This window comes from Saimiri boliviensis, chromosome 11 (assembly GCF_048565385.1).
Source record: "Saimiri boliviensis isolate mSaiBol1 chromosome 11, mSaiBol1.pri, whole genome shotgun sequence".
NCBI classification, from domain to species: domain Eukaryota; kingdom Metazoa; phylum Chordata; class Mammalia; order Primates; family Cebidae; genus Saimiri; species Saimiri boliviensis.
Genome location: NC_133459.1, coordinates 36,267,658 through 36,291,726, shown reverse-complemented (window position 1 = coordinate 36,291,726; position 24,069 = coordinate 36,267,658). Strand labels below are relative to the sequence as shown.

Genomic DNA, 24,069 nt, shown 5'->3' with positions numbered 1-24,069 from the left:
CCCCTGCGCTTCTTGGCCTGGGCGGAGCTTCAAAGTGGGGCGGGGCCTGCAGCCCACGAGTTTCACCCTGTGCCTCCCGGGCAAACCTCTGGTGCCTGGCTTCTTAGGCCTTCTACTCACCGGATCGCCCGTGTACTCTTGGAAGCAAGGGAAACGGCGGTTCGCGTGCTGATGCTGTGCCTAGCTCGCGATTTGAATGAAATGGGCAGATCACCTTTGTCGTGCCCCAATTTTGTCTGAAATACAGGAGTCATCTCCTGACTCCTCATGAAGGGTTAAGGGATAATTCCAAAGGAAGTCACCTGGAGTTCCTAGGTATTTTGAAGGTTTCTGTTTGTTTTGTTTTTTAAATTGAGATGGACTCTCGCTCTGCAGCCCAGGCTATAGTGCAGTGGTGCGATCTCGGCTCACTGCAACCTCTGCCTCCTGGGTTCAAATGATTCTCCTGCTTCAGCCTCCCGAGTACCTTGGACTACAGGGGCGCACCCCCATGCCCGGCTAACTTTTGTATTTTTAGGAGAGACAGGGTTTCACCATGTTGGCTAGGCTGGTCTTGAACTCCTGACCTCGTGATCCGCCTGCCTCACTCTCCCAAAGTGCTGGGATTATAGGCATGAGCCACTGCGCCCGGCCTAAAGTATTTTTCTAATTAAATGGAGAAATGACTATGTAGAGGCCAATAAGAAACTTCCCCTTTGCCCCCTGATGATTTGATCAAAAATCAATTCAAAGACAGATTAATTGGAGAATCAAATTTAAATACATTTGTAGTCCTTTTCTCCAATTAATCTAAAGGCAGATTAACTGGAGAAAAGGCATACAAATATATTTAAAATGTATACATGGGGAGAATCACAACATGATTACCCACCCCGAAAAGGGTTCAGAAGTTTATATACCCTCCTGATAAAACAGGTTTAGGTGGGTGAGAGGAGGCATTCTGTTCAGGGATTACTAGGGAGAATGAATGGATAAGGGGACAGAGATAAATTTGTAAATATTTTTTGTTTTATTTTGTTTTGGTTTTTTTGAAGACAAGGTCTCACTCTGTAGCCCTGGCTGGAGTGCAGTGATGAGATCATGGCTCACTACAGCCTCCAACTCCTGGGCTCAAGCGATCCCCCTGTCTCTGCTGGAACCACAGGTTCGAGCCAACAGTCCCTGACAATTTTTTTATAGAGACAGAGTCTTGCTATGTTGGGCAGGTTGATCTCGAACTCCTGACTTCAAACGATTTTCCTGTCTTGGCCTCCTAAAGCATTGGAATTACAGGCTGCTGCCACTGTGCTCAGCTGTAAATAGCTCTTTTTGACAGTATAAGGGTCTCTGGTCAGGTGTGATTATATTATTGGTAGGAAAAGAAAGAAACAATTATTCCTTTTGGTAGTCTGGATGTTAGACAGATAAAAACGGTGGGTTCGAGGAAAGAACATGGAAGCTTCTTCAGTTCAGCAAATCGATGTGCCTTATTTTGGGGTTTCGGTTTCTAAGCCCCAAGAGCATTGCAGAAAGTTTAGGAAACAGAAGAGGAAAGCTAATGATTTGACCTCATCTCTGATTGCATTTCCATTTCTTTCTCCCTTCTATTTCCAAATGTAAATGTAATTACAGTTTATGCACAATTTTGTATCCTGCTTTACAGTTAACAAGTCTTTTAAAGTTTGTAAATGGTTTACTAATGGCCACATAACACCCATTAATTTGGCTAACTGCCCTACTGCTGAGCATTTACGTTGCTCCAAGTTTTGTAATTACTAATAACGTGGCAACAAACAGCCTTGAGAGGTTTGCTTTTTTCCAGGTTTTTTTTTTTTTTTTTTTTTTTGTGGTATCTCTGTCGCCCAGGCTGAAGTGCAGTGGTGCAATCCCCGCTCACTGCAACCTAAACCTCCCGGGTTCAAGCGATTCTCTTGCCTCAGTCTCCCAAATAGCTGGGATCATAGGTGTGCGCCGCCACACCAGGCTAATTTTTGTATTTTTAGTAGAGACAGGGTTTCGCTGTGTTGGCCAGGCTGGTCTTGCACTCCCGACCTCAAGTGATCCGCCTGTGCTGGCATTACACATCACGAAAGTGCTGGCATTACAAGTGTGAGCCACCGCGCCCAGCCCTGCTTTTTTAAATATATATAATTTTTTTTAACATAAAAAATTTTTTAACATTAAAGACAGGGTTTCACCATGTTGGTCAGGCTGGTCTTGAACTCCCGATCTCAGGTGATCCGCCCTCCTTGGCCTCCAAAGTGCTTGGATTACAGGCATGAGCCACCAAGCCTGGCCAAAGAATACTTTTTTTTTTTTTTTTTTTGAGACAGAGTGTGGCTCTGTCGCCCAATCTCGGTTCACTGCAACCTCTGCCTCCCAGGTTTAAGCGATTCTCCTGCCTCAGCCTCCTGAGTAGCTGGGACTACAGGTGTGTGCCACCGCGCGCGGCTAATTTTTGTATCTTTAGTAGAGACGGGGTTTCACTATGTTGGTCAGGCTGGTCTTGAACTCCTGACCTTGTGATCCACCCACCTCAGCCTCCTAAATCCTAGGATTACAGCCACCACACCTAGCCCTTTTTTTTTTTTTTTTTTTTTTTTTTTTTTTTTTTTTTTTTTGAGACGGTTTCATTCTTGTAGCCCAGACTGGAGTGCAGTGACGCAATCAGCTCACTGCAACCTCCGCCCGGGTTCATGCGATCCTCCTGCCTCAGCCTCCCGAGTAGCTGAGATTACAGGTGCACGCCCCCACGCCCACTAATTGTTTTGTATCATTAGTAGAGACTGGGTTTCACCGTGTTGGCCAGGATGGTCTCGCCTGACCTTAGGTGATCCGCCAGCCTCGGCCTCCCAAAGTGCTGTGATTACAGGCGTGAGCCACCGCGCCAGGCCAGAAGTTTGTTTTTGAAAACTGAAACTCCCGCCACCCAATCTGGTCAATGACCACGCTCACTAGGGAGTCGTCACCTGTTTCATCTCTCAGCCGCGAAGATTTCTGGGAGCCGGGGCATCCCGGAAGCGGAAACCAGGAGTCAAACTCGTCATTTCCTTCAGCTAGAGGAGCTCAACGGATCTGTTTTCTTTCGCTCAGGCAAAATCACAGAATGAAGGCGGTGAAGAGCGAACGGGAGCGAGGGAGCCGGCGAAGACACCGGGACGGGGACGTGGTGCTGCCGGCGACGGTGGTGGTGAAGCAGGAGCGTCTCAGCCCGGAAGCCGCACCTCCCGCCCACCGTCGTCCGGACCACTCCGGCGGTAGCCCGTCCCCGCCGGCCAGCGAGCCGGGCCGCCCGGGCCACCGTGGGAACAGAGCCCGAGGAGTTAGCCGGTAAGTGGGGGAGCAGTCCAGGATGGACCTTGGGTTGGGCTCATTCAGAAGGGCGGGCAGGGCTAGCGTCCGAAACAGGTTTTGAATGCTGGGCGCAGCCCGCCGGGACCTGATCCTGAGGCGGTGGAGAGTGATCCAGTCGTGCCTGTGTTATGCTTGCTCTGTCACTTGCATTATAGCTCGGTTTTCAACGCCTAATGCCTAACCGGCAGCAGACCGCCCCTCCGTTCTTGTGTCCCCAGCACTTTGCAAAATGTGGCCCAGCAGATAGCGCTGATAATCTGTTAAATTGGAATGAGATTTTCCTCATCCCGAATGGAGTCCGGGCGTTGTCTTTACAATTACCTGCCCAAAAGGTTTTCACGTCTACAGAAACTAAAAAAAAAAAAAAAAAAGTTACTTCACACTGATTTATGTGTTCATTCAGCATAGTTTTACTGAGTGCCTGTTAAGTGTTAAAGACTGCCCTAGGTTTTGGGGCTGCAAGGGCGATTCAGTTAGATAGTCTTCACCGTTTCCAAATCTAGCCCTGAGACAGACAATAACAAGAAATAAATAAAATAGTTTCAGTTAGTAGCAAGTATTATTGACAGGTTAAAACAGTAATGCGATAGTGAGAGATTGGAGAGGCTTCTTCTCTCCAAAGAGGTGCCCTTTGAACTGTGACCTGACTGATAGAAATGATCCAGCCTCTGAAAGATCCAGGCAGAGGAAACAACATGTGCAAAGCGCTTGAAGTAGAATGAATCATGACTGAAGTGGAGTATAGGGGTCAAGCAGGTGGATGGTAGGAATGAGATGGTATAGGGAGGAAGTAGAACCACAGGATGGATGGATTGTTAGTGACGATAGGGATGTTGGTGGTGAGGGGTAAAGAGTCAAATGTGACTTCTGGATGGTGATACCAATTAACAAGATGGCAAAGCGTAGGAGAGAAAAGGTTTTTGAAGGCTTGGGAATTAAGAGCTGTGTTATCTAAGTGAGAAGGTTCAGTAAAGAGTTGTCTTTATGAGTATGGAATGCAAGGGAGATGTTAGGGCTGGGAAAGTGAACCTCGTGACTTTAATGTGTCTGGCAGAGACCTTCACAAATGTGTTTGTGTTCGTAGGTAAACCTGATACTGGAAGCTAATTTTTATGGGGGAAGGGAAATTGAGTAAAATCCTATATGTACCATGCCCTGTATAGGTCCCCACCCAAAAAGAAAAACAAGTCCTCAGGAAGAAGAAGCAAGTCTCCTCGGAGTAAGAGGACCCGAAGTCCTCACCACTCAACAGTCAAAGTGAAGCAGGTAAGTGGATTGGGGTGTTCTGATGTTGGGGCCACATTGAGAGCCTTTTCCTGTCATAGCTAGAGAGGGCTGTGTATGTGTGTGTGGGGGGTGTGTGTGTGTGTGTGCAGTCCTGCGCACACGCACTCGCCTACATTTCTACCTGTACTTCCGATGGGCTTTTCTGAAAACTGGGTGTATTTCTTTTTTTCTGCTTGTTTGTTGAAATTCACCTTTTTATTTTGAGATTATTGTTGGTTCACATGTGGTTGTCAGAAATAATTCAGAGATATACTCTGCTTGATTTCTCCCAGTGGTAACATCTATTCATAACAGAACTGTGGTACAACATCACCATCAGAATATTGACATCAATATAGTCAAGGTAACATTTCCTTCACCACAAGGAATACCTCCTGTTCTACTTTTGTAGCCACACCCACTTAACTCCCACCTTTATCCTCCTTAAACTTCTGGCAGCTTCTACTCTCTCTTCCTCATTTCTGTAATGTTTTCATTTCAAGAATGTTACATAAATGGAATCATACAATGTGTAACCTAATTTAGGATTGTATTCACTCAGCAGAATCCTTCAGAGATTGATTCAGGTTGCATCTCTCAGTAGTTTGTTCCATTTTATTTCTGAGTGATATCCAATAGCATGCATGAATTTAGCCACCACTCATTAAAGAATATCTGGCCTGTTTCCATTTTTTGGCTATTACACATAGAGCTGCTGTATAGACATTTGTGTATAGGATTATATGCGAACATAAGAGTTCATTTATCTGGGATAAATGCTCAGAAGTGCAATTGCTGGATTGTATGGTAGTTGCAGGTTTAATTTTTTTAAGAAATTACCAGACTGTTTTCCAGAGTGGCTGTATTAGTTTACTAGGGCCACCATAATGAACTGCCATAGAGTACGTGGCTTAAACAACAGAAATTCATTGTCTTGTAATGCTGGAGGCTAGAAGTCAAAGATGAGGATGTTAGCAGGTTTGGATTCTCCTGAAAAACATCCTCTCTCCTTGGCTTGCAGGTGTCTACCTTTTTGCTACAACCTCACATAATCTTTCTTCTGTCCTGGTGTCTTTTCTCAGCCATATCGGATAAGGGCCCTACCCTTATTTTAACTTAATCAGCTCTTTAAAGACCTCATCTTCAAAAACAGCTATTAATACATTCTGAGGTACTTGGGTTTGGTATTTCAACAAGCTAATTTTGGAGGGCACAATTTAGTTGGTAACAGTGGCCGTACCATTTTATAGTCCCACTAGCATTGTTTGAATCATCGGGTTTCCCTGTATCACCATTTAATGTTAGCATTTTATTTTAGCCATTGTGATAGGTGTCTAGTGGTATTTCATTGTGATTTTAACTTGCGTTTTTTTTTTTTTTGAGAGGGAGTTTCGCTCTTGTTACCCAGGCTGGAGTGCAATGGCGCTATCTCGGCTCACCGCAACCTCCGCCTCCTGGGTTCAGGCAGTTCTCCTGCCTCAGCCTCCTGAGTAGCTGGGATTACAGGCGCGTGCCACCATGCCCAGCTAATTTTTTGTATCTTTAGTAGAGACGGGGTTTCACCATGTTGACCAGGATGGTCTCGATCTCTTGACCTCGTGATCCACCCGCCTCAGCCTCCCAAAGTGCTGGGATTACAGGCTTTTTTTTTTTTTTGAGATGGAGTCTTGCTCTGTTGCCAGGCTAGAGTGCAGTGTCTCGGCTCACTACATCCTCTGACTCCCTGGTTCAAGTGATTGTCCTGCCTCAGCCTCCGGAGTAGCTGGGATTACAGGCACATGCCACCAAGCCCAGATAATTAATTTTTGTATTTTTAGTAAAGACAAGGTTTCACCATGTTAGCCAGGATGGTCTTGATCTCTTGACCTTGTGATCCGCCCACTTCAGCCTCCCAAAATGCTGAGATTACAGGCCTGAGCTACCGCACCTGGCCCTTTTTTTTTTTTTTTTTTTTTTGAGACAGAGTCTTGCTCTGTCTCCTAGGCTGGAGTGCAGCGGCAAGATCTTAGTTCACTGCAACCTCTACCTGATTCTCCTGCTTCAGCTTCCTGTAATTTGCCTTTTCCTAATGGCTTATTATATTGGACATCTTTTCTTGCACTTATTTGCCATCTGTATGTATCTTCTCAGGTGCACTGTCTCATGTCTTTTGCCTGTTTTCTAATTGTATTATTTGCTTTTTTACTCTTTAGTTTTTTTTTTTTTTTTTTTTTTTTTTTTGAGACTGAGTTTTGCTCTTGTTACCCAGGCTGGAGTGCAATGGCGCAATCTTGGCTCACCGCAACCTCCGCCTCCCGGGTTCTGGCAATTCTCCTGCCTCAGCCTCCTGAGTAGCTGGGATTACAGGCACGTGCCACCATGCCCAGCTAATTTTTTGTATTTTTAGTAGAGACGGGGTTTCACCATGTTGACCAGGATGGTCTCGATCTCTCGACCTTGTGATCCACCCGCCTCAGCCTCCCAAAGTGCTGGGATTACAGGCTTGAGCCACCGCGCCCGGCCTACTCTTTAGTTTTTAAGAATTCTTTTTATATTGTGCATACTAGTCCTTTTGGGGTATATGGTTTACAAAGAATTTTTTTTCCCAATCTACCTTGTCTTCGTTTTCTTAACAGGGTTTATCTCAGAGTAAAAGTTTGTTTTGTCTTGTTTTGTTTTGTTTTGTTTGTTTGTTTTGCGATGGAGTTTTACTCTTGTTGCCCAGACTGGAGTGCAGTGGCACGATCTTAGCTCACTGCAACCTCTGCCTCCCAGGCTCAAGTAATTCTCCTGCCTCAGCCTCCCAAGTATCTGGGATTACAGTCATGTAATCCACACCCAGCTAATTTTGTATTTTTAGTAGAGACGGGGTTTCTCCATGTTGGTCAAGCTGGTCTCGAACTCCTAACCTCAGGTGATCTGCCTGCCTCAGCCTCCCAAATTGCTGGGATTACAGGCGTGAGCCACCATGCCTGGCCAGAGCAAAAGTTTTTTATTTCAGTGAAGTCCAGCTTATCTATTTTCCCTTTTATGGATTGTGCTTTTGATGTCATGGCTAAGAACTTTTTGCCTGGCCGTAGATCTCTGAGATTTTCTCTTAAATTTTTTTCTTAAAAGTCCATGATGTGTTTTTAGTTTCTTTTCAGGTTCCTTTTTTTTTTTTTGGCCTATGAATGTCCACTTGCATCAGCACCATTTGCTGAAAAGACCATCTTTCCTCCACTGAATTGCTTTTGCTCTTTTGTCAAAAATCAGTTGGGCATATATGTGTGGGTCTATTTCTGGGATTGCTGTTCTGTTCCATTTGTCAACGTCTGTCATTCTGCCAGTACCACAGTCTTGATTACTATAGCTGTATAATCTTGAAATCGTATAGACTGATTTCTCCCACTGTATTTTTCTTTATAAAAATTGCTTTAGCTATTCAAGTTCCTTTGTCATTCATATAAGTTTTAAAACAATCTTGTCTCTATTAAAGTCTTGGCTGGTCACCGTGGCTCATGCCTGAATCCCAATGCTTTGGGAGGCTGAGGTGGGCAGATCCTTTGAGCTCAGGAGTTCCAGACCAGCCTGGGCAACATGGTGAAACCCTTCTGTACAAAAAATACAAAAATTAGCTAGATGTGGTAGCATGTACCTGTAGCCCCTCACTCAGGAGGCTGAGGTGAGAGGATTACTTAAGTCTAGGAGGTTGAGGCTGCAGTGATCACACCATTGCACTCCAGCCTGGGCAACAGAGTGAGATCCAGAAAAAAAAGTCTTGCTAGGATCTTAATAGGAGCTGTGTTAATCTAGTGTTTGGGGGCAATAACTGACTTTTTACTGTGTTAAATCTTCTTATCTATGAACACTGTGTATCTCCACTTTTATTTAGATCATCTTTGATTTCTTTTATCAGCAGTTGTAGTTTTCAGCATATAAATCCTATAGACATTTCTTTTTGGAATAATTATAAAGGGTATTTTAAATGAGTGTCCACATGTTCATTGCCAGTATATAGAAATATAATTCATTTTTGTGTGTTTATCTTAATCCTGTATCCTTGCTGAACTTGTTTATTCTAGGTTTTTTTTTAGATTCCTTGGGATTTTCTATATAGACAATCATATCTATAAATAGGGACAGTTTTATTTCTTCCTTTACAATCCATATGCATTTTATTTCTTTTTTTTGTTTGTATTAGTCTGTTTTCATGCTGTTGACAAAGACATACCCAAGACTGGGCAATTTACAAAAGAAAGAGGTTTAATGGACTTACAGTTCCACATGGCTGGAGTGGCCTCACAATCATGGTGGAAGGCAAGGAGGAGCAAGTCATATCTTAACAGGGATGGCGGCAGGCAAAGAGAGATAAGAGAGTAATGAGAGCAGACACTCTTGCCGTATTCTCAATTTTGAGGAATAAGATTTCACTCCTCTCTTTTTTTTGAGATGGAGTCTCGCTGTGTTGCCCAGGCTGAACTGCAGTGGCATGATCTCTGCTCACTGCAGCCTCCGCCTTCTGGGTTTAAGGGATTCTCCTGCCTTAGCCTCCTAACTAACTGGGATTAAAGTCTGGGCCAGTCACAGTGTCTCACACCTATAATCCCAGCACTTGGGGAGGCCAAGGCAGGTAGATTACCTGAGGTCAGGAGACCAACCTGGCCAACATGGTGAAAGCCGTGTCTACTAAAAATACAAAAATTAGCCAGGCGTGTAATCCCAGCTACTTTGGAGGCTGAAGAAGGAGAATTGCTTGAACCTGGGATGGGGAGGTTGCAGTGAGCCAAGGTGGCACCACTGTACTCCAGCCTGGGTGTCAGAGCAAGACACTGTTTTAAAAAAAAACAAATTTTAAAAGACAAATAAAAAACAATATAACGGAGAAACAGGAACACTTTTACACTGTTGGTGGGAGTGTAAATTAGTTCAACCATTGTGGAAGACAGTGTGGCAATTCCTCAAGGACCTAGAAATAGAAATTCCATTTGACCCAACAATCTCATTACTGGGTATATATCCAAAGGATTATAAATCGTCCTACTATAAGGACACATGCACAAGAATGCTCATTGCAGCACTGTTTACAATAGCAAAGACCTGGAACCAACCCAAATGCCCATCGATGATAGACTGGACAGAGAAAATGTGGCACATATACACCATGGAATATTATGCAGCCATCAAAAACAATGAGTTCATGTCCTTTGTAGGGACATGGATGAACTTGGAAGCCATCATTCTCAGCAAACTGACACAAGAGCAGAAAATCAAACAGCACATGTTCTCACCCAGGCAGGTGTTGAACAATGAGAACACATGGACACAGGGAGGGGAGCATCACACACTGGGGTCTGTTGGGGAGAAATAGGGGAGGGACAGTGGGGGGTGGGGAGTTGGGGAGAGAGAGCATGGGGAGAAATGCCAAATATAGGTGAAGGGGTGGAAGGCAGCAAATCACACTGCCATGTATGTACCTATGCAACAATCTTGCATGTTCTTCATGTGTACTCCAAAACCTAAAATGCAATTTAAAAAAAAAATACATATATACATAACAACTATTTATATAGCATATACGTTGAATTAGGTATTCTAAGTAACCTAGCGATGATTTAAAGTATGCAGGAGGATATTCACAGATTATGTGTTCAAAATATACCATTTTATATAAGGAGCTTGAGCATCCTAAGATATCTTTTTTATCCACTAGGGATTCTGGAACCAAACTCCTGAGGATACTGAGGGATGACTTTTCAATCTCTGAACCACCATTTTGTGAGGTGTTTTTTTTTTTGAGGTGGAGTCTCACTCTGTTGCCCAGGCTGGACAGTTCAGTACTGTGATCTCGGCTCACTGCAACCTCTGCCTCCTGGATTCAAGCGATTCTCGTGCCTCAGCCTCCCCAGTAGCTAGTATTACAGGCACGTGCCACTACACCTGGCTAATTTTTGTATTTTTAGTAGAGATGGGGGTTCACCATCTTGGCCAGGCTGGTCTCAAACTCCTGACCTAAAGTAGTCTGCCTGCCTCAGCCTCCCAAAGTGCTGGGATTACAGTTGTGAGCCACTGCACCCAGCTGATCCACCATTTTCAAAACAAATGTATTGATTATATGCTCATCGTAATAATACTGAGGTATGTAACGTATAAAATGGGAGTATTGTTTACTTGTCTCATCCCCAAAATTGTACCACCTTCTCAACACAAAAACCTCCACCTCACTTGCCAGAGGTACCCACTATGATAGACTCTCTGTCCAACATCACATGGCCTTCTCCCATGAACCTCTCTCTCTCTTCTTTTCCAAGGTCACCAGTCATATGGGATTAATGACCTGCACTACTCCAGTTTGACCTTAATTTACTACATTTGCAGTTACCCTATTTATAAAAAGAGGGGAGATACACATTTAAGTCATCTGCATATAGCTGTATGAAAAGTCTTAGGATTAGATGAAATTACAAAGGAAATGACTGTAGATAGAACAACCAATGAAGCACTAAATCCAGCTGTGATCCAGTGTGAAGAAATTGCAGTGACTTCAGCAAAGGAGACTGAAAAGAAGGGAAAGCAAGAGAATCTGGTAACTCTGAAGCCATAAGAAGGAAGTGCGTTGAGGACAGAGTGATTAACTCTGTTAGATGCTGCTGATAGTTATGTGTAATGAAGACTGAGAATTGGCCACTGGAGTTAGCAACGTGGAGGTTGCTGGTGATCTTGACCAGCAATTTTAGTGGAGTAGTAAGGGTGAGACCTTGTTGCAGGGGTTTAAGAGAAGACAAACAAACAGTTTTTTTTTTCTTTTTTTTTTTTGGAGTCTCGCTCTGTTGCCAGGCTGGCGTGCAGTGGTGTGATCTCGGCTTACTGTGACCTCAGCCTCCTGAGTAGCTGGGACTACAGGCGTGTGCCACCATGCCCAGCTAATTTTTGTATTTTTAGTAGAGATGGGGTTTTACCATGTTGGCCAGGATGGTCTCGATCTCTTGAACTCGTGATCTGCCTGTCTCAGCCTCCCAAAGTGCTGGGATTACAGGCATGAGCCACTGTACCCGGCCAAAAATTATGACAGAGAAATCAGACATCACACCCTATATGTGTGTGTATATATATATATATATATATACAATTTTTTTTTTTTTTTTTTTGAGAGACAGAGTCTCACTCTGTCACCCAGGCTGGAGTGTAGTGGTACAATCTCGACTCACTGCAACCTCTACCTCCTGAGTTCAAGTGATTCTCGTGCCCCAGCCTCCCTAGTAGCTGGGACTACAGGCGTGTGCCACCACATCCGGCTATTATTTGTATTTTTAGTAGAGATGGGATTTTACTGTGTTGGCCAGGCTAGTCTTGAACTCCTGAGCTCAAGTGATCAGCTCACCTCAGCCTCCCAAAGTGCTAAGATTACAGATATAAGCCACCACACCTAGTCTTTATGGCTTCTTACAGTGACTCTTAATCAGGGATAAAGGACATGATATTAGTCCTTGTGAACTCAAGGCAGATAGCAGTGGCAAGCTGGTAAATGTTTTGGAGTAGGAAGGGTGGTTGTCTGAGGCTTTCTCTTGATGCATGTCTTTGCTAGGCTAGGAAGTCTAGAGAAACAGTTCTACTCTGAGCAGGTGGCCCTCACTTGAGCCCTGTGTATGGCAGGGAGAAGGCCTTGGAGAATGAGGTCTTAGTCCCAGTACTTCCATGAACCTGGGTGCTCAAGTATCTCTGAGACCCTGCTTTCATTTCTTTGGGATATATATCCAAAAGTGCGATTGCTGGATCCTATGACGATTGTATTTTATTTTTAGAGATGGGGGTGTCACTATGTTGCCCAGGTTTGTCTTGAACTCCTGGACTCAAGTGAGCCTCCTGCCTTGGCCTCCCAAAGTGCTGGGATTACAGGCATGAGCTACTGTGCCCTGCCTGCTTAATCATTTTTATTATTACTGCCTATATATTCTTTAAATTAGGGGCCATGCTAATTTTTGTATCATTCTAATTTTCTGCCTAATCATTTTGAAAGTCTCTTACTGCTCCCTGTTTTAAAATTTTTAACCTTAATTATCTAAACATTTTTATACATCACCTAGTCCATAGCAAGAAGGTTTTTTTTGGTTTGTTTTTTGTTTTTTGCTGTCATCTTCATCTGCAATCTTTTCTTTTTTTTTTTTTTTTTTTTTTTTTAACACTGAGTCTTGCTCTGTCGCCCAGGCTGGAGTGCAGTGGCGCAATCGCAGCTCACTGCATGCAGTCTTCACCTCCAGGCGATCAAGTAATTCTCCTGCCTCAGCCTCCCAAGAAGCTGGGATTACAGGCATCACCATCATGCCCAGCTAGTGGTAGAGATGGGGTTTCACCATGTTGGCCATGCTGGTCTTGAACTCCTGACCTCATGTGATCCACCCACCTCTGCCTCCCCAAGTGCTGGGATTACAGGTGTGAGCCACTGCACCCAGCCAGTTTTTTCTTTTTAAGAAAAAAAGCAAAAATATTTTTGTCCATGAATGAAGTCCTTGGGGATCTACATCTATAAGACTTGTATGGGTTTTTTTTTTTTTTTTTTTTTGAGACGGAGTCTTGCTCTGTTGCCCAGGCTGGAGTGCAGTGGTGCGATCTCTGCTCACTGCAACTGCCACTTCCCAGGTTCAAGCAATTTTCCTGCCTCAACCTCCTCAGTAGCTGAGATTACAGGCATGCGCCACCATGCCTGGCTAATTTTTGTATTTTTAGTAGAGACGGGGTTGCCCCATGTTGACTAGGCTGGTCTCGAACTCCTGACTGACTTCAAGTGACCCACCCCTCTTTGCCTCCCAAAGTGCTGGAATTACAGGTGTGAGCCAACACACCTGGACTATAAGACTTGTTTCTGCTGCCTCTCATGCTCAGTGGCTTGTTTACATTTTCTTGTGTGTGTCTAATACTCTTTAGTATTTAAGCTCATGCTTAGAGCTCATATCTTGTTTTTTCCCTTTGTAGATTTTTTTCTCATTGAAGATTTTCCCTTGCTTTTTGAGAGCCCAAAAAAGCATTAAAGATTTAATAGGTATCTGGTTAAATTATAGTGGGAATATCTCTCCAAGGATCTCATCTGCCAACTCTATATATAGAAATATCTGGTCTTATATAGTAATTTTTAGGTATACTGTGAAACTTTCCCCTTCTCTTTTTTTCCCTCCCTTTTAACAATATATTAGATATCTTTCTTTCTTTTTTTTTTTTTTTTTTTTTGGAGACAGAGTTTCACTCTTGTTACCCAGGCTGGAGTGGAATGGTGCGATCTCGGCTCACCGCAACCTCTGTCTCCTGCCTCAGCCTCGAGTAGCTGGGACTACAGGTGTGCACCACCGTGCCCAGCTAATTTATGTATTTTTAGTAGAGACGGGGTTTCGCCATGTTGACCAGGATGGTCTTGATTTCTTGACCTCATGATCCACCCGTCTTGGCCTCCCAAAGTGCTGGGATTATAGGCATGAGCCACCGCACCCAGCCAATGTCTTTCTATGTCATTATGTCATTCTTTTTCATGGCTGTGAAGCATTTCTTTATATGACTAGATAATAATTTAACCATTCTACCATTGCAGAATATTAGGTTGTTTCCAATTTTTTATTACAGAATTACAGTAAACATCTGTAGGTACAGTAAAAATCTGCTAGTATTTCTGTAGGATTCATTCCTATAAGTGGCATTAGTGGTTGATGAGATTTTGATTAAATACTGTCAAATTCCCCTAAATAGGCTATGCTGGTTTATACCTATACCATCAGTGGCTGAAAAATACCCATTTTCCTGTGCCTTCTTTTTTCACTCTAGATATTATTGATCTTTTTACTTTTACTAATCGAAATGAGAGAAAATTCATACTTCTTTTAGAATTTGATGCTTTGATTATTAGCGTAAGCATATCTTCATGTATTTATTGGACATGTGTTTCTTTTCTTTTTTTTGAGACAGGGTCTCACTCTGTTGCCCAGGATAGACTGCAGTGGCATGATCATAGCTCACTTCAGTCTTAACCTCCTGGGCTCAAGTGATCTTCCCACCTCAACTTCTGGAATAGCTGAGACTACAGGTGCATGCTGTCATGCCTGGCTAATTTTTGTATTTTTTGTAGAAATGGGGTTTTGCCATGTTGCACAGGCTGGTCTCAAAACTCCTGGGCTCAAGCAATTCTCCTGCCTTGGCCTCCCAAAGTGCTGGGATTATAGGTGTGACCCACTGTGCCTGGCCCTTGGACATTTATTTCTTCTGAAAATAGTTCATTTTTTTTTTCTTTTTTCTTTTTGAGACATTCAAGTCTTGCTCTGTCATCCACGCTGGAGTGCAATGGTGGAATCTCGGCTTACTGCAACCTCTGTCTCCCAGGCTCAAGCAATACTTCCCACCTCAGCCTTCCGAGTAGTTGGGACTACAGGCATGCACAACTGTGCCCAGCTAATTTTTGTATTTTTAGTAGAGACAGGGTTTCACCATGTTTTCCAGGCTGGTCTTAAACTCCTGGGCTCAAGCGCTCGATCCATTGCATCAGCCTCCCAAAGTGCTGGGATTACAAGCGTGAGCCACTGGCACCTGGCCATTTGCCAGCTTTTCTATTGAATTATTTCTTATTGATATATTAATATGCAGTATCTCCCCTTATTTGTGGTTTCACTTCCTGCATCTGAAAATGTTAAATTGAAAACTCCAGAAAAAAACAACTCATAAATTTTAAATTGCTCACTATCCTGAGTCACTTGGTGTAAACTTGTGCAGTCCCACCAGGAACATGAATCCTTCCTTTGTCTGGTGTATCTGTGCTGTATGAGCTAACTGCCTGTCTATCACTTAGTAGCCATCCTGGTTTTCAGATAACTTGCACTACTGCAGAGCTTGCATTCAAGTAACCTTTATTTTATTTAGTAGTGGCCCCAAAGTGCAATAGTAGTGATTTTGGCAATTGGGATATGCTGAAGAGAAGCTGTAAAGTGCTTCCTTTAAGTGAAAAGATGAAAGTTCACAAGGAAATTTTAAAAATTGTTTTTAAATCATATATTGAAGTTGCTAAGATTTATAGTAAGAATGAATCTTCTGTTGTGAAATTGTGGAGAAGGAAAAAGAAATTCATGCTAGTTTTGCTGTTGTACCTCAAACTGTAGAAGTTAAAGCCACAGTTCATAAGTGCTTAGTTAAGATGGAAACAGCATTAAATTTATGGGTAGAAGATGTGAACAGAAATGTGTTGCAGTTCAGTACTATCCATGGTTTTAGCCATTCACCACATTTAGAATGTATCCCCCTGGGACTACTGTGTGGTTTGTGTTGCAAACATTTTATTTTCTACCAGGCTGATTTTTCTTTTTTTTTTTTTTTTTTTTTTTTGAGACGGAGTTTTGCTCTTGTTACCCAGGCTGGAGTGCAATGGCACGATCTTGGCTTACCGCAACCTCCGCCTCCTGGGTTCAGGCAATTCTCCCTGCCTCAGCCTCCTGAGCAGCTGGGATTACAGGCACGCGCCACCATGCCCAGCTAATTTTTTGTATTTTTAGTAGAGACGGGGTTTCACCATGTTGACCAGGATGGTCTCGATCTCACGACCTCGTGATCCACCCGCCTCGGCCTCCCAAAGTGCTGGGATCACAGGCTTGAGCCACCACGCCCAGCCCTTTTTTTTTTTTTTTTTTTTTTTTTTAGAAGGAGTTTCACTCTTGTTGCCCAGGCTGGAGTGCAATGTGATCTTGGCTCACTGCAGCCTCCCAGGTTCAAGTGGTTTCCTGTCTCAGCCTTCTGAGTAGCTGGGATTATAGGCATATGCCACCACACCCAGCTAATTTTGTATTTTTAATAGAGACAGGGTTTTACCATGTTGGTCAGGCTGGCCTTGAACTCCTGACCTTGTGATCCACCCATCATGGCCTCCCAAAGTGCTGGGATTACAGGCATGAGCCACCGCACCCGGCCTAGGCTGATTTTCAATGCTGTGTTTTTCAAGAAACCATGATATGTTTCTCCATTTCTTCAGGTCTTTAAAAAAAGATCTATTTTAATGAATTTTTACAGATTTCTTCTTACATGTCTTTCATGTTTCTTAAGTTTATTCCTATTTGATTTTTTTTAACTGGGAAAGTAGGATTTAAAAACTTAGTATTATACTATTTTCATTTTCGACATGAGAGAAAGCTAGCTTCTTTCTTTACATATATTGTACCCGACTACTTAACTCTGTTCTATTTTCTGTATACTCTTCTCTGTAAGTTTGCCTATAGTTATCTTTGTTCTGAAAGAGAGGGAATTATTTATTCTTCTTTTTTCTGACTAGTCTCTTGTTTTTAGGGCTCTGGACATGGGATTGTGCTAGGAGGGCTATAGCTGAATAGAGGCATGAGATATAATCTTTGAGGCCTTGCAAGGGAACATCACCACCAAATAATCTTATTTCTGTGGGAAATGTTGTTCTGAATGCCAAAGTCCAAATGACAAAAGACTTTTTGAATGAACTAGATTTGGGCTACCTTTAGATTGTAGACTGCTTTTAAAATTATGGAATCTATTTGAATTTCAGGAGCGTGAGGATCATCCCCGGAGAGGACGGGAGGATCGGCAGCACAGGGAACCATCAGAACAGGAACACAGGAGAGCTAGGAACAGTGACCGGGACAGACACCGGGGCCATTCCCACCAAAGGAGAACATCTAACGAGAGGCCTGGGAGTGGGCAGGGTCAGGGACGGGATCGAGACACTCAGAACCTGCAGGCTCAGGAAGACGAGCGGGAGTTTTATAATGCCAGGCGACGGGAGCATCGCCAGAGGAGTGATGTTGGTGGCGGTGGTAGTGAGTCTCAGGAGTTGGTTCCTCGGCCTGGTGGCAACAACAAAGAAAAAGAGGTGCCTGTTAAAGAAAAACCAAGCTTTGAACTTTCTGGGGCGCTTCTTGAGGACACCAACACTTTCCGGGGTGTAGTCATTAAATATAGTGAGCCCCCAGAAGCACGTATCCCCAAAAAACGGTGGCGTCTCTACCCGTTTAAAAATGATGAGGTGCTGCCAGTCATGTACATACATCGACAGAGTGCATACCTACTGGGTCGACACCGCCGCATTGCAGACATTCCAATCGATCACCCATCTTGTTCAAAGCAGCATGCAGTTTTTCAATATCGGTAAGTAACATGGAGGAAGAAACTTTAATGTGAGCAGAAACAATCACTGGGTTCGTTAGGATTACTAAGATTTTTGTTCATGTTTATGCAGAAGAATCCCATACCCCTCCTATCTTCTCTAAAGAGTATTGTTAATTTAACTAATTCCTTTAAATAATTGCTTATATATTTATAAGAACATTAAACTTTTATTTTTCATTTCTTTGAGATAAGATTTCACTCTGTCACCCTGTCTGGAGTGCAGTGGTGCTAACACAGCTCACTCTAGTGGCAACCCCCTGGGCACAAATAATTGCCTCCTGCCTCAGCCTCCTGAGTAACTGGGACCACAGGCATGTGCCTCTGTGCCAGCTAATTTTGAACCTGGATCTTGATAGCTTGCATGGGACATCTGTGATGATTCTTACAACAATCCTGTGAGAAGGATAAGGCAGGTTTTTGTTTCTTTGTGTGTTGGGGGTTTGGGGGTTGAGACGGAGTTTTGCTCTTGTCGCCCAGGCTGGAATGCAATGGTGCGATATCAGCTCGCTGCAACCTCTGCCTCCCGGGTTCAAACAATTCTCCTGCCTCAGCTTCCCAAGTAGCTGGGATTACAGGTGCGTGCCACCATGCTTGGCTAATTTTTATATTTACTTTAGTAGAGATGGGGTTTCCTCATGTTGGCCAGGCTGGTTTCGAACTCCTGTCCTCAAGTGATTCACCCGCCTTGGCCTCCCAAAGTGCTGAGGTAACAGGTGTGAGCCACTGCACCCAGCAGGTTTGTTTTGTTTTGTTTTTTGTTGGTGGTGGTGGCTTTTTTTTTTGAGACAGGGTATTCTTCTGTCACCCAGGCTGGAGTGCGGTGGTGCAGTCTCGGCTCTGCAACCTCTGCCTCCTTGGGTTCAAGCAATTCTCGTTCCTCAGCCTCCTGAGCAGCTCGGACTACATGAATGTGCCACCATGCCCAGCCAATTTTTGCATTTTTAGTAGAGACAGGGTTTCACTATGTTGTCCAGGCCGGTCTTGAACTCCTGACCCCTCATGATCCACCCACCTTAGCTTCCCAAAGTGCTGGGATTACAGGCTTGAGCCACCACACCTGGCCGTTTTTGTTTTTTTTTTTGTTGTTTTTTTGTTTGTTTGTTTTTGGAGATGGAGTCTTGTTCTATTGCCTAGCAGTCTCAGCTCACTGCAGTCTTCACCTCCCAGGTTCAAGGTTCAAGCGATTTTTCTGTATCAGTCTCCCTAGTAGCTGGGACTACAGGCATGCGCTGCCATGCCCAGCTAATTTGTATTTTCAGTAGAGACGGGGTTTCACCATACTGGCCAGGCTGGTCTCAAACTTCTGACCTTGTGATCCCCCCATCTTGGCTTCCCAAAGTGTTGAGATTACAGGCACAAGCCACTGTGCCTGGCCCATTTTTTTTTTTTTAACATGGCCGCCTGACTTTGAATGGACAAGTATTTATATCCCCATTTGACAGATGAGAAAACTGAAGCCCAGCAAAACCAAGTGACTTGCCTAATAAATGATTGCTATAGTACAATGGACCCCAACCTTTTTTGTACCAAGGACCAGTTTCGTGGAAGACAGTTTGTCCATGGATCAGTGGAGATGGTTTTGGGATGACTGAAGCACGTTACATTTACTGTGCACTTTATTTTCTGTTATCACATTAGAATGTATAATGTAATAGTTACGTAACTTACCATAATCTAGAATCACTGGAAGCCCTGAGCTTGTTTTCCTGCAGTTAGGCAGTCCTGTCTGGGGGTGATGGGAGACAGTGAGAGATCAGGCATTAGACTCATAAAGAGCACACAACCTAGATCCCACCTGTACACAGTTCACAATGGGGTTCACGCTCCTATGAGACTCTAATGCCATCGCTGACCTGACAGGAGGCAGGGCTCAGGCAGTAATACAAGTGATGGGGAGCAGCTGAAAATACAGATGAACCTTGGCTTGCTTGCCTGCCGGCCCACTGCTCACCTCTTGCTGTGTGGCCCAGTTCCTAACAGGCCACAGTCCCTGGCCCCGGAGCTGAGGACCCCTGCCGTAGTAGAACTCTGCCTCAAATATAGCTCCCTTGACTCTGAAGTCTAAGTCCACTTTTTTTTCCCATTTGGACAGGAACTAAAATATATTGAAATATAGGTTAAAGAAACATTATATTGTTTATAAACGACAGGAAAAACATATTTTGTTTTGTTTTGTTTTTTTTGAGGCGGAGTTTCGCTCTTGTTACCCAGGCTGGAGTGCAATGGCGCGATCTCGGCTCACCGCAACCTCTGCCTCCTGGGTTCAGGCAATTCTCCTGCCTCAGCCTCCTGAGTAGCTGGGATCACAGGCACGTGCCACCATGCCCAGCTAGTTTTTTGTATTTTTAGTAGAGACGGGGTTTCACCATATTGACCACGATGGTCTTGATCTCTTGACCTCATGATCCACCCACCTTGGCCTCCCAAAGTGCTGGAATTACAGACATGAGCCACCGCGCCCGGCCAAAAAATGTGTTTTCTTAACCACAGCAAGAGACATTGGATTCTTCATTTTTACCTTTTGATCTACTATGCCCACCCTCCGGCAAACCATTCTCACCTTTTCTGCTAAGTATATGTAAATTCCCAATTTCCCTTCCCAGGGCCATGCTTTTCCTTTGATTTATTTGATTCTCAGAATTTTAATTTTAACTGTGGTCAAGCCAGGTTTGTTTTTTTTTAGTCTCCGTAGAGACTGTCAAAGATTGCCAATGCTGACTATATTTCAAGTTGTTGCAAGGTATTAGGAAAAGTTTTCAATTAGCAATAATCATGCCTCAGATAAACCTCATTGGCTACGATACTGCCACTGCGCAAAAGCTCAAGCCAGGTTGTTTACGTCATCTAGGCTGTTTTAACAAAGAGGTTTAAAGAGGCTGGATGATCTGAGGCAGGACTTTGCTCACAGGTTTCTCTCCTTTTTCTCTGCTAGGCTTGTGGAATATACCCGGGCTGATGGCACGGTTGGCCGAAGAGTGAAGCCCTACATCATTGACCTTGGCTCAGGCAATGGAACCTTCTTAAACAACAAACGTATTGAGCCCCAGAGATACTATGAACTAAAAGAAAAGGATGTACTCAAATTTGGGTTCAGTAGCAGAGAATACGTCTTGCTCCATGAGTCCTCAGACACTTCTGAAATAGACAGGAAAGACGACGAGGATGAGGAGGAGGAGGAAGAAGTGTCTGACAGCTAGCAAACTAAGAACACAGACTGAGACACCTTTTCCTTCTTGGAAGGCTTTGATTGACTCAGAGAGCCATGGTGCTCTCTGTAATGCCTCTTATTGCCTTAACTCTTTTCCTGTGTTGCTGACCCGATTGTGTTACCATTTAAATTCACTGACTAATGTTTGTTAAATTTTTTTCTGTGGCACATTGGCCACATGCCTGCAGGCATTTGTTTTCAAAACAGTCTCACCAATTACAGCACATTGTGTTTTAGTAGAAGCATTGTGGTTTTAGTTGGTGTTTTCGGAACTGCTGCTTAGGAAACTATGAACCCTTGGTTAAGGGAAAATCGTGGCTTGTTCTCTTTGTACAGTTACTTTATTTATATAGATGTTAAACTTTCTGGACCAGGTGTTTTTCTTCTGGGGCAAACCCCTGAGCAGAGAATCTTACTAAGCTTTGGTTGTCACCAAACAACCTCCAGTATATACCAAAGCTTTGACCTGGTTGAGGTCTTGAGCGTAGAAGTTGATTTTGCACTTAGTGTTTTGGGGGTGGGAATGTACGCAGTCAGTAAGCATTATTGACTCTTAAACAGATGCTTTATGGCACCTGCTTAATTAAGCCCATGACTGTACAGAAGGATCGTGGTTGCCACCAGTGGGTGCTGATTCAGTGTCGCAAGTGACTGAAATTGGCCATGGATCTGTTCTTTGAGAGAATTCCTGATTTCTCCATGGAGGATGTACATAACAATTTTGATCATACTAACTGTGCTTCAGTTTTATGTTTTTATTCAAATGTTACCTGCTTTTTTTCTCTCTGAGAAATACACTGTCACTGATGTGACAGGGTCTTACTTTAATAACGTGTATATGTCTAAAGCAGGTTGTGTTGTTTACATGTTTCTACACATTTCGTCCTTTAAAAAATTGTTCAGAGAGGTTGTATTTACCTTCCCAAGGCTGGAAAGTAGGGGAATTTCCTAGTTCCCTAGTTTTCCACCAGAGGAATATGTGTAAGTAGAAAAGTATTAGCTGCTTACATATAGTGTGTATGTATGTATGTATATATGTAAATTGTGTGTTAAAGAGCTGATACTGATTTTCATATGACAATGTTAGGCAAAGGCCTCCCTGCATTTGAAGAGCAGGTTTTCATTTACATGTATTTTTGGGATAAAAAGTAATAAAATTTGTAAATATAGCCCCATTTCAAAGAGTAATGTTTTCCTAGCATAGAGGAACTATGTTCATAGGTCTGTTTGCTGCTAATGGAGCCTTCTGTCAGTACTTTTGAGATAAAAATAGGTAGCTGTTTAGAGTCTTGTGGGGCAGGTGTGTGGCCTCCAAGTCAGTGGAATGCCAGATGGTGACTTGGGGTGTGTTGGGGGAAGGTCATCTAATGATTTAATAAGGTTATTAGATGAAAGGTAAGTTGGGTCGGGCACGGTGGCTCACGCCTGTAATCCCAGCACTTTGGGAGACCAAGGTGGGTGGATCATCTGAGGTCAGGAGTTCAAGAACAGTTGGGCCAACATTGTGAATCCCCATCTCTACTAAAAATAGAAAAATTAGCTGGAGATGGTGGCAGATGCCTGTAATCCCAGCTCCTCAGGAGGCTGAGTCAGGAGAGTTACTTGAACCCAGGAGCTGGAGGTTGCAGTGAGCCGAGATTGTGCCACTGCACTCCAGCCTGGGCAACAGAGCCAGACTCCATCTCAGGGGAAAAAAAAAGTTGAAGGATGTGTTTTATATTGGCCACTGTAACTGCTATTTTCTTCATTTTGGTATATGCCGTAGATCATATATATGTGCTTGTCTGAAAAGTAGGTTTTGTTTTGATGAACTTTTCTTGTGATCCAGACTGGTTTTCTCTTGAGGATTTAAGCACTGAGCTGGCATCTAACTCTAGGACCTCTTTGCTCAGTTTGTGCTACAGTAGCACTGCTTTGTGGTAGCCTTGGGTTTTGCTACAAACGTCATCCTGGTGGGCACTATGATAGATGGCCACTTTGCCTACATTTTTCAGTAAGAAGTCCTAATTGTTGAGTCAGTTTTTGCTTTAGTGGAGGAATGTCGTCCTGGGTTAGGAAATTCTTTATACCACATATCGGAGAAGGTGTTTTTTGGTCTTGTTTTCCCTTCCCCTCTTTCTTTGAAGAAAGCATGTCAAAAGACAGTACCCGCCTCTACAGCCAGATATCACCAGCGGACTTCTTATTTGATTTGATATAACCCTAAAGCTTTCTTCTCGAATTAAAATTCATTCTGTTTAGAAGCTCATGTTCATCTTGGCTATTTGAAACTTATTCATTCTCTATCTTTTCTCCACTGTGGCTGGCTTGTCTGTACATCATTGTGTCAAAATCAAACTATTTTCAAAACAGCCCTTTGCTTCTGAGCCCCTCCCCTGAGTCCTCTGTGGGGGTCCACAGTTCTGCAGAGGTATGGGACAGAATCTTCAGATTTTCCCCTTTGAGTTCCTTCCTAATCATATCCTGCATATCCTGGTTCCCTCATTCTTTTTTTTTTTTTTTTTTTGAGACGGAGTTTCGCTCTTGTTACCCAGGCTGGAGTGCAATGGCGCGATCTCGGCTCACCGCAACCTCTGCCTCCTGGGTTCAAGCAATTCTCCTGCCTCAGCCTCCTGAGTAGCTGGGATTACAGGCACGCACCACCATGCCCAGCTAATTTTTTTGTATTTTTAGTAGAGACGGGGTTTCACCATGTTGACCAGGATGGTCTCGATCTCTTGACCTCGTGATCCACCCGCCTCGGCCTCCCAAAGTGCTGGGATTACAGGCTTGAGCCACCGCGCCCGGCCTGGTTCCCTCATTCTAACATTGACAAAGGATGGCTCATTAAGTGCAACTGGTGATGTAACTTTCAAATACTTTTATTGTGTATGTCAGGTTGATTCTCATTTGATACAGTGCACAGATGGTTGTTTTTTTTTTTTTTTTTTCCACATCCTTCCCATTGTGGAAGTTAGTTGCGGCTCTGAGGAACAAAATGATGTCATGTTAATCGGAATCTAAATGTGACACAAACAACGTGCTGGCAATGCCTGCTTGTGAAATAATGTTCTGAGCCCATAGTGTTCCTGGGTATGTGAGTTTATATCAAGTGAAAAGGCTGCTTAATTGAAACAGGTTTTGAAATATAAAGCTTCATTTGGTCTCTTGGG

The 24,069-nt window shown here is 43.6% G+C and overlaps 1 protein-coding gene and 1 non-coding gene across 2 annotated transcripts; one reads left to right on the top strand and one right to left on the bottom strand.

Moving 5' to 3' along the window:
- Window positions 1-3,036: 3,036 nt before the first annotated feature.
- On the top strand, window positions 3,037-22,092 carry SNIP1 (Smad nuclear interacting protein 1). Its single transcript, XM_039474487.2, has 4 exons — window positions 3,037-3,309; window positions 4,497-4,599; window positions 17,090-17,688; window positions 20,642-22,092. Exons 1-4 carry the CDS (start codon window positions 3,086-3,088, stop codon window positions 20,904-20,906), a joined length of 1,191 nt encoding a protein of 396 aa, XP_039330421.1. The 5' UTR covers window positions 3,037-3,085; the 3' UTR covers window positions 20,907-22,092.
- Window positions 20,393-20,530, bottom strand: LOC120366284 (U4 spliceosomal RNA). Its single transcript, XR_005581011.2, has one exon. It is a non-coding gene; the product is annotated as a U4 spliceosomal RNA (small nuclear RNA).
- Window positions 22,093-24,069: the final 1,977 nt, after the last annotated feature.

What these genes read in the sequence shown, in the direction of transcription:
- SNIP1 (XM_039474487.2), top strand. Translation starts at nt 3,086, where the DNA reads ATGAAGGCGGTGAAGAGCGAACGGGAGCGAGGGAGCCGGCGAAGACAC. An exon ending in CAACAGTCAAAGTGAAGCAG is followed by an intron (nt 4,600 to 17,089) that starts GTAAGTGGATTG and finishes TTTGAATTTCAG; the next exon opens with GAGCGTGAGGATCATCCCCG. An exon ending in CATGCAGTTTTTCAATATCG is followed by an intron (nt 17,689 to 20,641) that starts GTAAGTAACATG and finishes TTTCTCTGCTAG; the next exon opens with GCTTGTGGAATATACCCGGG.